Raw genomic sequence first — 15,016 nt, 5'->3', positions numbered from 1 at the left:
TCCTGTCCAGGTCCTTTGAGGAAACTTGGGGCCACTTGGCGTTTTGTGGGTTAACCTATTTGCCATTTGAATGTGGGATAATTAAAATATTAATGCTTTGGGAACATAATTGGTATATCTTTAAAAACTGAAGCCGCTCCAGTGATCAGTGCTAACAATGGGCTTTTCTTTCCGCACTGGCTACAACTGTGTAACGCCTGCTTCTTCTCCCCCTCCCTCTTTCCTGCCCGCCACCCCCTCTGGATTTAGGCTTGCCTGTGTTCTCCGGCTCTCCGCCCATGAAGAGCCTTTCATCCACCAATGCGAGCGGCAAAAAGCAGACTCAGCCAAGCTGCACGCCAGCCTCGAGGCCGCCTGCCAAACAGCAGAAAATTAAAGAAAGCCAGAAGACAGATGTGCTGTGCACAGACGAAGAAGAGGATTGCCAGGCTGCCTCCCTGCTGCAAAAATTCACCGACAACAGCGAGAAACCATCCGGGAAGAGACTGTGCAAAACCAAGCATCTGATCCCGCAGGAGCCCAGGCAGGGTTTATCCCTAGCGGGAGACTACTATGTGGAGAACACAGACGGCAAGGTACCTCTTGCCTCTCCCCAACCCCCGCTCCCCTCTGGGCCTGGGACAGCAAACCCCACCTGCCTGCCGCCTCTCTGCTTCTGGGGGCACAGCTTCTCTTTCCCCATGTTCCTCCCCAAAATATCACACCCCACCCCACCCCCAGAGCCCCTCCGTGCAACCCTCTCTTCTTTCCAAAACAAAAGCAAGGGGGAAAGTTCCTCTCTCGTTCGGGTCTGTCACTTGGGAAGGCGGGTCAGGGAAGCCTGGCTTAACTGTGCGCACACCCGGTTTTGTGACAGGTGACCGTCCGGAGGTTCCGGAAGCGGCCCGAGCCCAGTTCCGACTACGATCTGTCACCAGCCAAGCAGGACCAGAAGCCCTTCGACCGTTTGCAACAGTTGCTGCCAGCTTCCCAGTCCACACAGCTGCCACGCTCCAGCTCCCCTCCAGAGACCACCCAGTCGCGCCCGATGCCTCCAGAAGCTCGGAGACTCATCGTCAATAAGAACGCGGGCGAGACCCTGTTGCAGCGGGCCGCCAGGCTTGGCTACGAGGTGAGAGGCCTTGTTGGGGATTGCCTGGATCCCAGGAGCCCTGGCCGTGGCTCTTCGAGGCGGGGGGTGGGGGGGGGGTGGGGGGGCAGTGGCGGGGTCCAGACGCAGCCACCTCCTCCCCCGGGACTGGGCTGGTATTCCAGCGGGTGTTTGCGTTTGCCCCGCTCGTGCTCCTGGCTCCTGCCACTTTGCGGGTTTGTTCAGTCGCCACGTGAAGAGAAAGGCCTCTCTGATGTTCACGTCATGTTCGGGCAGGTAGGCTGCTTCGGCATCTTCCAGTCTTGCTCACTTATCTCTGATACAAAATCTGACATAACCCAGGGCTTGGCGACTAGGGGAATTTTAATGAGCCCTTTTGGATTCTGATTAGCAAGGGAGAGAGAAGTTATTAGCTCTATTTTGGGTTGCCTGTGCTGTTCCGGGCAAAGCGGTGCCCCTTCGGGAGGGGGCAGGAGATATCCGGGTAGGGCTTGGGGTTGGGGGGCAAACCTGAAGAGTCTTTTTTTTCCCAGAGGGGATGTGGGGGAAGGGGGGGTGCTGAGGGGGGGATGGGGGAGGACTCAATCTGTGCCTAAGACTCACGGCCCTCTCCCAGACTGCCTCACGCTGCTAGACTTGCCCTCTGAGAGATATATTACCCCTCTGCCCCGCGCTCCCCTACCACGCTTGTCAGATGAAATTGTGATGTAAGAGTCCACAGGGCAAAGGCATTTTTTATGCTGGCATCAGCCCTCTGGGAGTTGAATGGTGGAAAAAAGAGGGCTCAGCAGGCTGAGTGTGGAGGTGTGTCCCAGGGCTGCGATGAGGGCCTGCGGGATGAGGGCTCAGGGGAGGGGCCCGGCGTCCCGGCCCCCGTACCTTGGCCAGCTCTGTGGCTCCGTCTGCTGTGTGGGGGAACCCTTCCTGGTGTGACCTCCTTGACCCCCAAGCCAGACACACATCCCCCATCTCCCTCTCCGGGCATGACTTGGTAGGAAGTCCAGAGCACCCGTGACTTTTTAGTTTGAGGGTAGTTTTGGTGGACCGTTAAAGGTGCTATTGTTGATGCCTTTTCTGGTGTTGTTCCTCTTCTGGAGATCTCTGGATTGCCTGGAGAGAACTCTCTGGAATGATTTTTACTTAGGGGAGGTGAAGTCCACGTGGCAGCTGGTTGGCTTCCCGTGAACTGAGAGCTGCAGCACCTAGGATGACCGGCAGATACCCGACCCGACGCTGAGCTAGTTAGACCCCTTGTGCCCGGCCTTAGCTCCTTGGGTCACGACTAGTCGTGGTTGAGAAAAGGGGTCTGTGTTCCCGGCAAACACTGGATAAGAGAAGGGAGAGCAGGAGGGTAGGGCTTCCCGCTTCACTTCTGATCTTGGCATTTCCAGCAGTCTCCATTTGGGCCCAGAGACCTAGGGAGACCCTTGTTGGTTCTCTAAGGAAGTTTCCGTCTTGATTTTCTTTTGGAACCAGTGGGTCTGAGGCCTGGACCAAGGAGCATTTACTCAATCCGTGCATTTTTAAGCTATGTACTAGGCCTCTGATGGCAACTGAACCCTTGGAAATGTTTATGTCCTGACAATTGGGGGTGGGGGCTTCCCTTCACGCCGCGAGTTCAGCATGTAAGTTGCACAGATTACCAGTTTTGACGTTGAGCATGTACGTAGTGACTTCTAATTCCCAAATTTCTGGGATTTCGTTGGGGAGAATTTAAAACATCGTGGGGATGGCCACTTAGATTTGGCAGTCTGAATCTTTGAAAGTTGAAGGACCGTTTAACGCCGGAAAGGCATGTGTCATGAAAGCACTGACTTGGAAGAGTCTTACCGAAGTTCGTTTGTGCCACCATGCGTTTTTGCGTAGCTAGAGGTGCTGTGTGTCCTGACAAGGGTGTCTGAGCTTTGGGTTGGGCTTCTCTGCTGCTCAAGGTTCAGAAACACCCTCTACATTAAATAGAGCACTTGCGTGGCTGGAGACACTCGAAGCTTTTCCCTCCCAATAGAAAGGCTTCTGTTTCTTAGGCTAAAATGCCCGTGTGCAACCACATGCTTGTGCGTTTGGTGATGATGGTTAAATTTTCTATGAATTGAATAAATCATGTTTTTAAAAAAGTTAATGAGGCATTTAATTAATTAACAATGTCGGGTTTATGGCCTTTATGGTTACATTTTGCGGTTAATGGCATTCAGCTTATAGCCGCTTAACAGAGAATTGTCCAACGAAAACAGTTTAATTTTGTTTGGAAATGGGTGGACTGCCCTTCAAACACTCCCATTTCTAGTGCAGAACGTAAGCCGGGAACGTGTTGGTGGACAGCCTTGCCCAGCCTCTTCACCATCGCCTCTGGGGGTGACAGCAGTGGCCAGGTGATAGGCCGCTGCCCTCCCAGCGAGGAGGCCATAGTTCGTTAGGCCGCTTGACCCCCTAACTAGACTGGGGCTTGCAGGTTGCTCATCGCAGCTGGATTGCATCCCTCTCGCAGGGGCCCTCTTGGGCTTTCTGAATCTTCCCCACCGACCGGGTGCCAGAAGACTTGAGCTGTAAGTCTAACACGTGATGTTCATTGAACTTGGGGCTCTTAATCTCTCCAGACCTCAGTTTCCCCAAGTATGGAAGGAGAACAGTGCCACCTTCCCTTCTGGCTGTCGCCGAGGTTACTGTGGGGTAACAGGTGACATCCTCATTGGGGGAAACTGACAAGTGCTGAATATATCACAGCGCAGTGAGGGCAAAGCCCTGTGGCTGTCCGGAGCCTGCTGCCTCACCTGCTGCCCTACCTGCTGCCCTCCAGGAGAAGAGAGTCGACTTATCTACCCATCACCTTGGCCGTACCTTTCGAGGGTACCTCGACATTAGCCTGGTAGCGATGGGGGTTTCCAGGTGAAGGCCATAATTGTCAGAGCAAATAAACCCTGGTTGATAGGACACCAGGCAGGCCGCGGGGACCCGGGTAAATTGATCTGCGCACAGCAGTCGGTGGCGCCCGGACCTGATCCCGGAGCCATGTGACGAGGCCTCTCCCTGGCTGGGGCACACAACTCATTAGCTTGCAGCCGTCCACTCGAGTCTGGCTAGTGAGGGCCTGCTAAAAGAGCAGCAGCTTCATGCGGTATCCTGGATACGAGGGCTCGGGGCAGGTGGCCTGGGAGCCCAGAGGATTGTGGGCTTTCTGGCAGGTTGGGCTCCCGAACGGAGAAACGCATCTGTGGGCATGCCTTCTTTCTTCCGCCTCCTGTTTTGGAGGGGAGCTGCTGTGGTGTGACCTGAAGCCACAGGACACTGATGGCCAGCTCTGCCGGCATGCCACATGAGGTTCACGGGGTGAGCGTGTGGAACATTCTAGTTAGCTCCCAAATAAGTGGTCGCTTTGGATGGGGCCTGGGAAGGGCCTAAAAGGTTTGTAGATCCCAGCTTACATCTGCGGGTGGCTGGAATGACCCCTGTTTGGGGTTTAACAGAGGAGTTGTTTCAAAGTTGTCACAGGGAGGCCTGCTCGGGCCCCATCCAGCTCCCCCTTGGCAAGTAGACCGTGTGTAGGCCAGCCCCGCGCAGCCCCAGCTCTGGGAGCCTGACAGCTCTCTGCTGGGCATGACTTGTAGGAGAGCAGGGCCGTGTGTTTTCTGGTGGCAGACGCTGTTCTGTGTGTTTGAAAACTTTGTTAATCAAGGTAATAAAACATTGAATAAATTACTGCTCTGCTTACCAGGAGCGGTTCATATTAATATTTTAACACACCAAAGAGTCAGATTAATAACAGTGATTCTAACGCAGACCGTTGACACAGAATACCTTCTGAGACGGCGGGGGGAGGCGGGGAGGGCGGACTTGTTTTGTTTAGTTCTCGAGGCGCGTAGGTTGTAGCGTGCGGCTTTTCGGATCTCTGTCTTTATTAACTTAAGTAGCTATGCAAATATCCCATATTGATTCTGCTCCCGGTGGGGCGGCGCAAGGTGAAGGAGAGGCTGGGGTTATCTTGAAGTGTGTCCCGTCCTTTCTCGGTGTTCAGCAGTGGTGCAGAGAGAACCTCTCTCTTGGACCCTGCTTACCCCGCAAGCAGGAGCACGGGAGGACTTGGCTAACCTAACCCACCGCCCCTCCTTCTCCGTGTGAAGGAGTGTTCTCTGGCTAATTTAATCTCTGTGCATCGGTCATCCACACTTTTTACCTTTTTCTCTCCACTACCACCTACTGAATGCACCCACGGACTCTGCCATACGTGCTCTTGCCACTTTCACCAGCATGGCCCCCGCCGGCCCGAACTGCTCTTGAGCTCAGGGACCCAGGGGCACGCGCGTGCACCTCTGAGAGTGGGCACTGCCAGGCTCTAGAGAGGTCACCCTTGTAGGCACAGGGGTCTGATGGCGTCCCCTTCTGCCCCCCCCCCCCCAAACACCACAGGAGGTGGTCTTGTACTGCCTGGAGAACAAGATCTGTGATGTGAACCATCGAGACAACGCGGGCTACTGCGCCCTGCATGAGGCTTGTGCACGGGGATGGCTCAACATCGTACGACACCTTCTGGAATATGGTGCGGACGTCAACTGCAGTGCCCAGGATGGAACCAGGTCAGTGGCCTTGCTTCTCGGGGCATGGGGAATACTCCAGAAGGGAAGGTGGAGAGCAATAACCTAAGCACGTCGATGGTGGAGTCTTCCAGAACGGAATCAAGCAGACCTTTGTGGCAAACGTAGATGGAACTCTAAAAATTACTAAGGGCTGCCCTGGACTGAAAGTCCTGAAGATGTCAGAGCTTGTGTGATAACTGAGGGTGTCGCTTTTTAACCCCTGCCCCCTTTGTCAGCATCTGTGAAATCACCGTGTGTGAAATACGTGTGAATGGGTAGTTTCAGGAACACATACAGACGGAGGACCAACGGCCACTGGCTCTGTAGGACCTGCTATGTCCACTGGCATCCCCACGCCTGTCCCCTACCCTGTCCTTGACCTCAGGTCAGAGGCCCAGGTCGAAGTCAGTGCTAGCATCTTTGCTGGTTCCATATGGGATGCAGCCGGGAGACAGGGCCTGGGGCTTTCCTGACAGGGCTAAAATTAGCCAAACTGCAAGGTATTTGGTGTCTCGTGGTTTCCAAACAGGATTCCCCCAAGATGGGACTGTGGGCAGCGTTCTGACCCCAGTGGAGAGGGGTCAGAAGACTCTGTACCCTCCTGAGATCTCACTGCCCCTGCCCCGCCCGGGAGTCTGCTTCTGGGCCAGAGGTGGGCTCATTCATCTCCGAGCTTTCTGGAGAGGCCCCACTTCTCACCTAGTTTTTTCTAGTTTTCTTTTTTTAAAAAGGAGTAGGATTTACCCTTTATTACTTTTATTATTATTATTATTATTATGGTAGAACAATTGCTTGGCTTTTTGGCTTCCATGATGGTGTGAGTCCCTCACCCCCACCCCGCCCCCGCCCTAAATTCTTTTTTCCCAGTCTGTGTCACTACTTCAAGTTCATTGAAAATACTTTCATTTTAGCTTGAGCTTCTCCTTGGGCCCTGGATTAAAATAGATTTGCATTTGGGAATTAGGCTTGAAATTGGCCCTCCCACCTGCCTCGGAAAGGGTTATGTGTAGAAATAGCAGAGTAAATCCTTGATTGACCTTGGGCCACTCCCGGGGCCTCCATTTCCCTGTCCCGAATGGCAGCGGCATAGCTCCTTGGTGAAGAGGGTGCCTGGGAGGCTTGACGCGCACACGTCCAGTGGTGAGCACAGATTTAATCCTACTACGCATCTCTCCTAGACCTCTCCATGATGCCGTTGAGAACGATCACTTGGAAATTGTCCGCTTGCTCCTCTCCTATGGTGCTGACCCCACTTTGGCTACGTACTCAGGTAGAACCATCATGAAAATGACCCACAGCGAACTTATGGAAAAGTTTTTAACAGGTACGACAAAGTTCAGGAGATGGTCTTAGTAGTCTAGCTGTTTTCTACGGTTTCTTCACACACTTCTGTCTGGGGACTGCCCCTCTCACGGGGCCCACTCTCCTTCACTTTAAGGAACACCTGCTGGGGAAAGTTAGTCTGTCCGAGAACAGATACGTAATTCAGAGGACAGATATGTTACTGTCTTTGCCTATGAGGGCTGAGGAAATTCTTCGCTTACCCATCTAGCCTTTTTGGTGGGCCAGGGGCAGGGAGGGTAGTCCATCTGTCCGGAAAGCAGGTGGACAGGTATGTAGGTCTGGGCCCACGTGGCTGAGAACAGGGAATTAATTGGAAGCATTGCCCAAGAGGGAGCACTGTGGGGTAGACAGGAAGGGCCATGCCAGCCCTCCCAGGGAAATGCCCCCTACCTTGGCTAGCGTTTCATTCCCCTACAGCGGGTTTTATCTTGTTTTTCTCCTTCCAGATTATTTAAATGACCTACAAGGTCGCAGTGACGAAGACTCCAGTGGCTCTTGGGAGTTCTACGGCAGCTCTGTGTGTGGTGAGCAGTTGTCCTTTTCCGTTCAGTGGCAAGTGAATGAGTTACAGAACTTTCTAGTGAGGGCGAGGGCTGGCGGGCAGTGGGTGCTGTAAGCAGGACCGAGTTGGGCAAGTTTTTCAGAGTCCTCTTTTGACAACAGCTGACCTCTCATGGCTGCTTGCTGATATCTTTCTGTCTCGTCTGCCCTCCCTTAGAACCAGATGACGAGAGCGGCTATGATGTTTTAGCGAACCCCCCAGGACCCGAGGACCAGGATGACGATGATGAGGCCTACAGCGATGTGTTTGAATTTGAGTTTTCGGAAAGCCCCCTCTTACCGTGTTACAACATCCAAGTGTCCGTCGCTCAGGGGTGAGCATGGCTGTCACGTGCCTGAGAACTAGCTGGGCTGCTCGGGGGAGGGGGGAGGGGCAGTGGTTAGAAACCCCTTTCAGCAGGTGAAGGTGGGTGGGTGAATGAATGCCGTGAACCCCCCATAATGCAGTAGATCTTTCTTGAAAAGCTATGTGGGGCGGGGGGGAATAGCATGGTCTAACTGCCCTTATCAGGGACACCCACCCCCAAGACATTGAATTCAGTGACTGGAATTTCACAGAAGAGTTGGGGCAACTCCGATCCTTAAGTCACTAAACTTGGAAAGGGGTCCTCTTCGGGAGCCCCCCATATCATGCCACTGTAGGGACCTTCCAAGACACTTGAGGTCTGTTGGCCTCTGCTGATAATACCTCCTTCTCATGTAAGACCGAAAAGAAAATTCTGTGGTACCTGGGATCTTGAGTGTCCTTGGACATGTGGTTAGACCCAGCCTTGCCCTGATGGTTGGGCCCTGGGGCCGCAGATGACCAGTCCCTTGGGGGTGTGTATGCGACAGGGGACTTTCTGGCTGCGTGTTGACACAGGTGCTTAATGAGTAACCTCCTCCTCAGATTCCAAAGTCGTAAACACGCATGCTGCTTCAGTGACATGTTACTCGTGATAGAAGTCCTAAAGCCTGGCAGGGTATCTGGGAGGAATGTCACACCTTCCTTCTCAGAAGCGACACTCCCAGGAGTCCCGAGGGGTGGGGGTGGAGGCGCAGGCGCCGGGAAGGGAAGGCCAGCCTGCCCGCCTTCTGTCTTCTGTGTTGTGTTGATAATGCTTCCCTTCGGGAGGGTCGGGGCAGAGGACAGGAGAGACCCGAGGGGCCTCTGTGAGCGGCGCTTGGGCTGGGATACAGAAGGCTTCCCTCAGTGACCAGAGTGAGGTGCTCGCCCTGGAGAAGGGTCACCTGAGAGCTGTGGCCGGAGTTGTGTGAGCAGGTGTTCGCCTGTCAGCCTCTGGCCGCCCCAGGATTCCCCGAGATGAGGCTCCTTTCAAGGTGCTCTCCCTGCTCCCGTCTACGTCCGGCCGGTCCTCTCTCGATGGTCACTTCACAAATCAGACACATGCCACCTCCTCACCAGCTCTTCTGGGGATGGTGAGACCCAGGGGCGGGGTCCCGGCAGGGTCCCCACAGGAGCGGCCGGCCCATCCGCGTGGGGGTTCCTAGCTCCAGGCGCCTTCAGCTTGGCCCAGAAGCTCGAGCCACTCTCCTGTCTCATCTGCAGGCCTCGAAACTGGCTGCTGCTCTCGGACGTGCTCAAGAAGCTGAAAATGTCCTCCCGCATCTTCCGCTGCAATTTCCCCAACGTGGAAGTTGTCACCATCGCCGAGGCCGAATTTTACCGGCAGGTGTCGGCCAGTCTCCTGTTCTCCTGTTCCAAAGACCTGGAGGCCTTTAACCCCGAGAGCAAGGAGCTCTTAGATCTGGTGGAGTTCACCAGCGAGCTGCAGACTCTGCTGGGCTCGTCCATGGAGTGGCTGCACCCGAGCGATGGGGCGTCAGATGACTACTGGTGAGCTGGCTGGGCCCGCCGTGTACAGTGTGTCATAGTGTCAATCTCTGTGCATATGTGTCATAATACGACTATTTCTGTAAAGAAAGGACACTATTACATAGGAAAATATCTCTTCTTTATATAAGAGAAACTCCACAGTCAGAAGGACTTAGCAACATGTTCTGTTTCTGTCTCTGTGTTGATTTTCTCTTGTTTTCTTGTTTGTTTGTTTTCTCCTTTTTAAACCTCTCCATCGGTTTATATGAAGTTGTTACAATGTCTCTTTACTTTTCAAATGCACACCTGCTTCTGGGATATGTTCGTTTCTACTTGGAACATTAGTTTTCTTTTCATTTCTTTTTTAAGGAAAACAAAAATATGAGGAAAAGGAGCTGCACGCTTGGACTCAGTGTCCCACAAAGCTCCCGTGACCGCGACCACCATGGTTTCAAGTGTGGCCACAACCCCGTGGTTGGTTTGGGAGCGTGAATTGGGTGAAGGCACTTGGCAATTGTTGTAACTTTTATGTTATGTTTACAGAGTACCTGCTCAGGCCAGGGAAATGCTATTGGATGTAATCCAGTAGCGTGTAATATAAATTCAGACCATAGCCACACACAACAACTAATTGTATGAAACTTTTATATCCTAATTTAAAAGCTGTGAAATTAGTTTTCACGCATCAAACCGGATTGTTTATATGTTTAAACATTTTATGCTCTTATTTAAAGAAGACTTTGAGCTATTTTTTTCTGTACCCTGTAAAATATTGAAAACTAACATAATATGTTGAGGTTGCTTGAAAATGTACATAAAACTAAAATTTTCTGAATTGTGTGTTTATGTTTGAAATCTGTGTTTTAACTTTGTAAGTAAATTCTCTGCCTTTGTATTTATATTTTACAAAAATTTTCTTAAAAGGCAATAAACCTGTTGAGGAAAGGAGAAAACGGAAGCACCTTGTGTCCCATGTTTCCCTACAACATTACTGTTGTCACAGATGGTTTTTAAGCGACAGTGATGATCAGGCCCCCACAGAGAACTTCAGAGGAATCTGTAGTGCCTAGAAACCAAAGCAGATGGAAGATTTCAGGGGAGTTTACTCAGAACAAAGTTTTGAGGCCTGTTCTAAATACATTTGGATGTCTCTCGGCTCCTTCTCTTCCCAGCTTTTTCTCTTGATGCCCAGGGACTCCCTTACATTGTCTTCGGCCATGACGGCGAACTATAATTTCATCGTGGCCAACCCTTCGTCTTTAAGGAGCGATCCTTCCAGAAACCGGGGGAGTTGCATCCCTTCTCCCTCCAGACCTCATGTCTTTTTGTTACCTTTTGCAGTCCAGACCTACAGTTTTGACCACCCTGACACTCAGCCGCCCTTCTTTTTCCAGCAGTATCTGCGCTGGGCGCTCTCGGTTGGCGCGCAGTTTCTGTCCCATGTCCTCTTACATCCTTCCTTCACTGCAGAGGCTGGAAAGCTGAGAGCTGCTAGACTCCCTTGCAGCTCGGATCTCAGCGTCTGTTTGGTTTGGAAGGCAGAGGGAGGGAGAGGCATCTTCCTGCTCTAGGAGCTGCCGACAAGCCTGGAGAGCTCATCGAGACACACTGGCCGGCTGGCGTGACTAGACCAGCCTTCCAACATTGAGTCTTCAAAAGCAGTTGGGGCTGTGGCGGCCGCTTGCCAGTGCCCGGATGACAACCCTGGTGGATTGTAATGGAACCCAGGGGTCCCTCCCAAAGATTTTGTAAGCATGTGCTTCCTTGCATCAAATCTGCTGGTGCTTAGAATGCCCTGAGTGCTTTCTGGGCCTACATGGAATACTGAGAACGCAAAAGTAGAGCAGATGGACGGGGGCGCGGGGGGCTGGGAAGAGGCCGCGGGAATGACGTGGTGGAGTGGGGCCTCGAAGCGCGCAAAGGGTGGCGTCGGCAGGCCTCAGTAGGCGGGGACAGCAAGGCAGAGCTGGGAAGGGGGACATCTAGCACCATCGGATAGGATAGCCTGGTGTGTGGAGTGAGAGAGCCTCTTGTGGGGGAAGGCTTGGAGTACCTATAACATTTGGGATGGGTCCTGAAGACAAAAGGCAGCCAACAAGTGGTTTTGATCTATTAATGCTTCCAGGAGCGCCTGGATGGTTCGGTGGTTTAAGCATCTGCCTTCAGCTTACGCTGATCCTGGGGTCCTGAGATGGAGCCCTGCATCATGTTCTCTGCTCAGCAGGGAGCCTGCTTCTATCTCTGCCTCTCCCCCTGCTCTTGCTCGTGTGCATGCGCATTCTCTCTCAAATAAATAAATAAAAATCATTAACGCTTCCATTTAGAAAGAAATCCACTTTCATTATTAAGAAAACAATCCATGCCTTTGGCTAGTTAACTGAACATTTAAAAAAAAAAGCCCCCCCCCCCCATAAATAAAGTTCTTTTGGGCAGTAAAAAAAACGGAGGGAGGCGGGGCGCCTGGGTGGCTCAGTGGGTTAAAGCCTCTGCCTTCGGCTCAGGTCATGATCCCAGGGTCCTGGGATTGAGCCCTGCATCGGGCTCTCTGCTCAGCAGGGAGCCTGCTTCTCCGTCTCTCTCTGCCTGCCTCTCTGCCTACTTGTGATCTCTGTCAAATAAATAAATAAAATCTTCTAAAAAAAAAAAAAACAGAGGGAGGGAGGAAGGATAGAAAGAAACCACACATTTCAAAAATACAGGCTCCCGTCCTCCCTCCCAGCCACCTTTTCTGCCCATCTCCCACTCAATTATCACAAACAACCCGATAAGCATTTGCCGAGTTACTGTGTTTTAGGACGTCACTTCCAACAGCAGGTGAGTGGCAAAAAGGTAAAAACAAATAGCAAGACCCGGCACCTAGGCCCTTGGAAGTAATTTTAAGCACAAGAGGACCAGTGAGCCCAAACAAAAGGAAAGAAGAATGCCAAGGCATTCAGCTCTATAATAGTTTGGGTTAAACTAACTACAAAGGTAGTTTTATATTTGGGCCAGAGGCAAAGGAGGGCTCAAGGCCAGCTGAGGTTCCATCCCAGATGAGGGACATTTTTCGTAATCAGGCCAAGAAAACAGGTGGGAGCCCCAAGTTTAAGGGATGGATGGGGGAGTAATGCGCTTGGTTCAGGAAACACTGGAGGCGGTGCTTCCCGCGGCTGGAGGAGCCTTAGCATAAGGAACGTGGATTGAACCACCAGCATGTGTGGAAACACGGATGAAGGAGGGCCAAAGCATTGACCGTGCGTACAGAGGAGATAGCACAGGTCTAGAAGCTCCCCTGTGGGAATCAAGGGGACACGGGTGTAGACCATGAAGATGCAGGGTAAGACACGGAGACCCCTGTGGCTGTGGTGAGACCACAGGGAGAGTGAGTCACTCACTGCTCACCCCGGACAGAGGGCAGCGGTATGGTTCCTTCTGCTTCTGAAGGTGTCCTGTCCTCCCTCTCCCAGGTAGACTGTGGCTGTGACCGCTGGAACCTGAGTCAAATTCTCCATGTGTTGCGTCCCCAAGGCTGTGGTGTGACAGAACTGCCCTCCCCTGCCTGGCTTTTATGTGGGAGACAAGGAAGTGATGATGTCGAGCCAGGCCACTGTTAATTTTGAATTGTTCTACTACTCCACCCAAATCTCACCTTCATATACTTCCCACCTGTGTGAACTTTGAGTTTGTTCTCTATTGGCAAATTGTCCTAATAGTTATTCATAGTAAGGGACCAGAGACATCCAAGTCTCCGTCAGCGGGGTTTTCTGGGTAGATGGTTCAATGAAAAGACAAGGTGAAGAAAAGTACACATGGTTTCCTGCTATTCAAGTTGGGAATGGAGAGTTAACCCTAGACACCTATCTGTTATTTTAAAAATGAAACACCTTTGAAAAAATGCTTACGTCTGGGGAAAATAGAGCTGGCTGCAAGTGAAAGAGGATGGGAGCTATACATCTCTGAATTTCCTTATCGTATAGATTTGACTTTAGAGTTTCTGTAGTTTTCAACTGTAAGCAATGCCTGCAAATCAAAAAGCAAGAGGAAGCAAACCTAACTTGAACCCCAGTTGGTAGCACAACCACACAGGGAAAGAATGATTTCAAGTGACTTTAGAACACAATCAATTGATTATATAATCCTTTGTGGATTTACCTTGAGGACAGAAAAGGGCAAAAAAAAACCATTTCAAATTTGTTTTCAGTAATCCTATCCTTGGTGGTGGCATGTGCATTGTTATTCTGAGCTGGTCCTGTTTGTGTTGTGAGATAAAGCAGAAAAGTATCTGTTGTTGAGAGCTGAGATTTTCAGCGAGGGAGAAAGGAGATGCAAATGTACAATTGGTGAGGTTGAATACAAATTACACAGTCCTGAAGCTGAATTAGAAGTAGTATCACTATGAAGTCGTGATGAATTTTATCTTAAAAATATATCGGGGCGCTCAGCGGGCCTAGTTGGCAGAGCACGTGCCTCTCAATCTCAGGGTCGCAAGTTCGAGCCCCACATTGGGTGCAGGGGTTACTTAAAAATAAAATATTTAAGAAATATATTTCATGCCAAAAATATATATCGTAGCTCTGTCTACTGAAAAGGCCCAGGAAAAATGACCTTTAGAAATGGGCACCACTATGTCCCAGACTGTGGTTTCTAAATACCTTATCCCACTACAAAGAATTGAGCTCCCTTTGAGCAATGGTTGACTGCAGTTTGGGGAGGGAGACAGTTGGAGAGGAGTATGGGTTACACAATAAGCTGGTGGGGCTTTATCAGGAAGACAGCAGCCAACTTGGAGTAGCCCCCGATAGGATAAATACGGGCTGCTTTGAGCGTCAGTGGGGATAGCTGCAACGAATATAAATAAGCATGAGTATGTTCCCATTTTGAGTTCATAAAGGTAGGCAAAACCAAACTCCTTGAACGCCCCCCCCCAAACCCCGCTGGGGAGAACCTCATCAGTTGAAAATTGGCAAAGGGAAAGAACTGAGCATTTTCCCTGCCTTTCCTAAATGAAAGGAAATGTTTTGTTCTATGACTGTCCCAGCCAGGATCTGAAGAAATTACAGAACGTTACCAGTTTACGACCCTTCATGAAACAGTGGATCTGGGCAATGATCATTTACGAATGCCAAAATTACCAAAAAGAAAGGAAAGTACAAAAAGGAACAACCAGGCATTGTGAGCCTCCCGAAGGGAAAACATTTCAGCTCCTCTGAAGTTGTCTTGCCAAAAATTTGAACCTGAAGACTGATCAAGGCTCTAGAGCAGTGGTCCCCAATAGAAATATAATGTGAGGGGGGCCTGGGTGACTCAGTCAGTTGGGTGTGTCTATCTTAGGCTCAGGTCATGATCCCAGGGTCCTGGGATCGAGCTCCATGTCGGGGCTTTCTGCTCAGCAGGGAGCCTGCTTCTCCCTCTCCCTCTGCCTGCAGCTCCCCCAGCTTGTGCTCTCTTTTTCTCTCTCAAATAAATAAAATCTTAAAAAATAATAATAATAAACCATTAAAAAAAACCCAATGTATATTTTGTGCACGCATACACACACACACACACACACACACACACCACTTTCCAGTTTCAACTGGCCACATTTCAAGTGCTTGATAGCCCATGTGGCTAGTGGCTACCATATTGGACAATGCAGGTCTAGATCTAATCACAATT

The 15,016-nt window shown here is 51.1% G+C and overlaps 1 protein-coding gene across 14 annotated transcripts in view; it reads left to right on the top strand.

The window, feature by feature from the left end:
* BCOR (BCL6 corepressor) overlaps positions 1 to 15,016 on the top strand; it is a 90,202-nt gene that overhangs the window by 73,060 nt on the left and 2,126 nt on the right. For 9 of the 14 annotated variants that reach the window (XM_045995115.1, XM_045995111.1, XM_045995119.1 and 6 more), the window contains 7 exons: positions 250 to 575; positions 857 to 1,111; positions 5,492 to 5,658; positions 6,837 to 6,982; positions 7,449 to 7,526; positions 7,721 to 7,877; positions 9,113 to 9,400. In XM_045995115.1, coding sequence (XP_045851071.1) covers positions 250 to 575; positions 857 to 1,111; positions 5,492 to 5,658; positions 6,837 to 6,982; positions 7,449 to 7,526; positions 7,721 to 7,877; positions 9,113 to 9,400 — 1,417 coding nt within the window. Of the gene's footprint in view, positions 1 to 249; positions 576 to 856; positions 1,112 to 5,491; positions 5,659 to 6,836; positions 6,983 to 7,448; positions 7,527 to 7,720; positions 7,878 to 9,112; positions 10,331 to 15,016 lie in introns of those variants that run through there. The other 5 variants (XM_045995123.1, XM_045995120.1, XM_045995122.1 and 2 more) reach the window with 2 other exon arrangements.

Source organism: Meles meles, chromosome X (assembly GCF_922984935.1).
Source record: "Meles meles chromosome X, mMelMel3.1 paternal haplotype, whole genome shotgun sequence".
Classification (NCBI taxonomy): Eukaryota; Metazoa; Chordata; class Mammalia; order Carnivora; family Mustelidae; genus Meles; species Meles meles.
The sequence above is the reverse complement of the archived record's forward strand: the minus strand, read 5'-3'. Positions and strand labels throughout refer to the sequence as shown.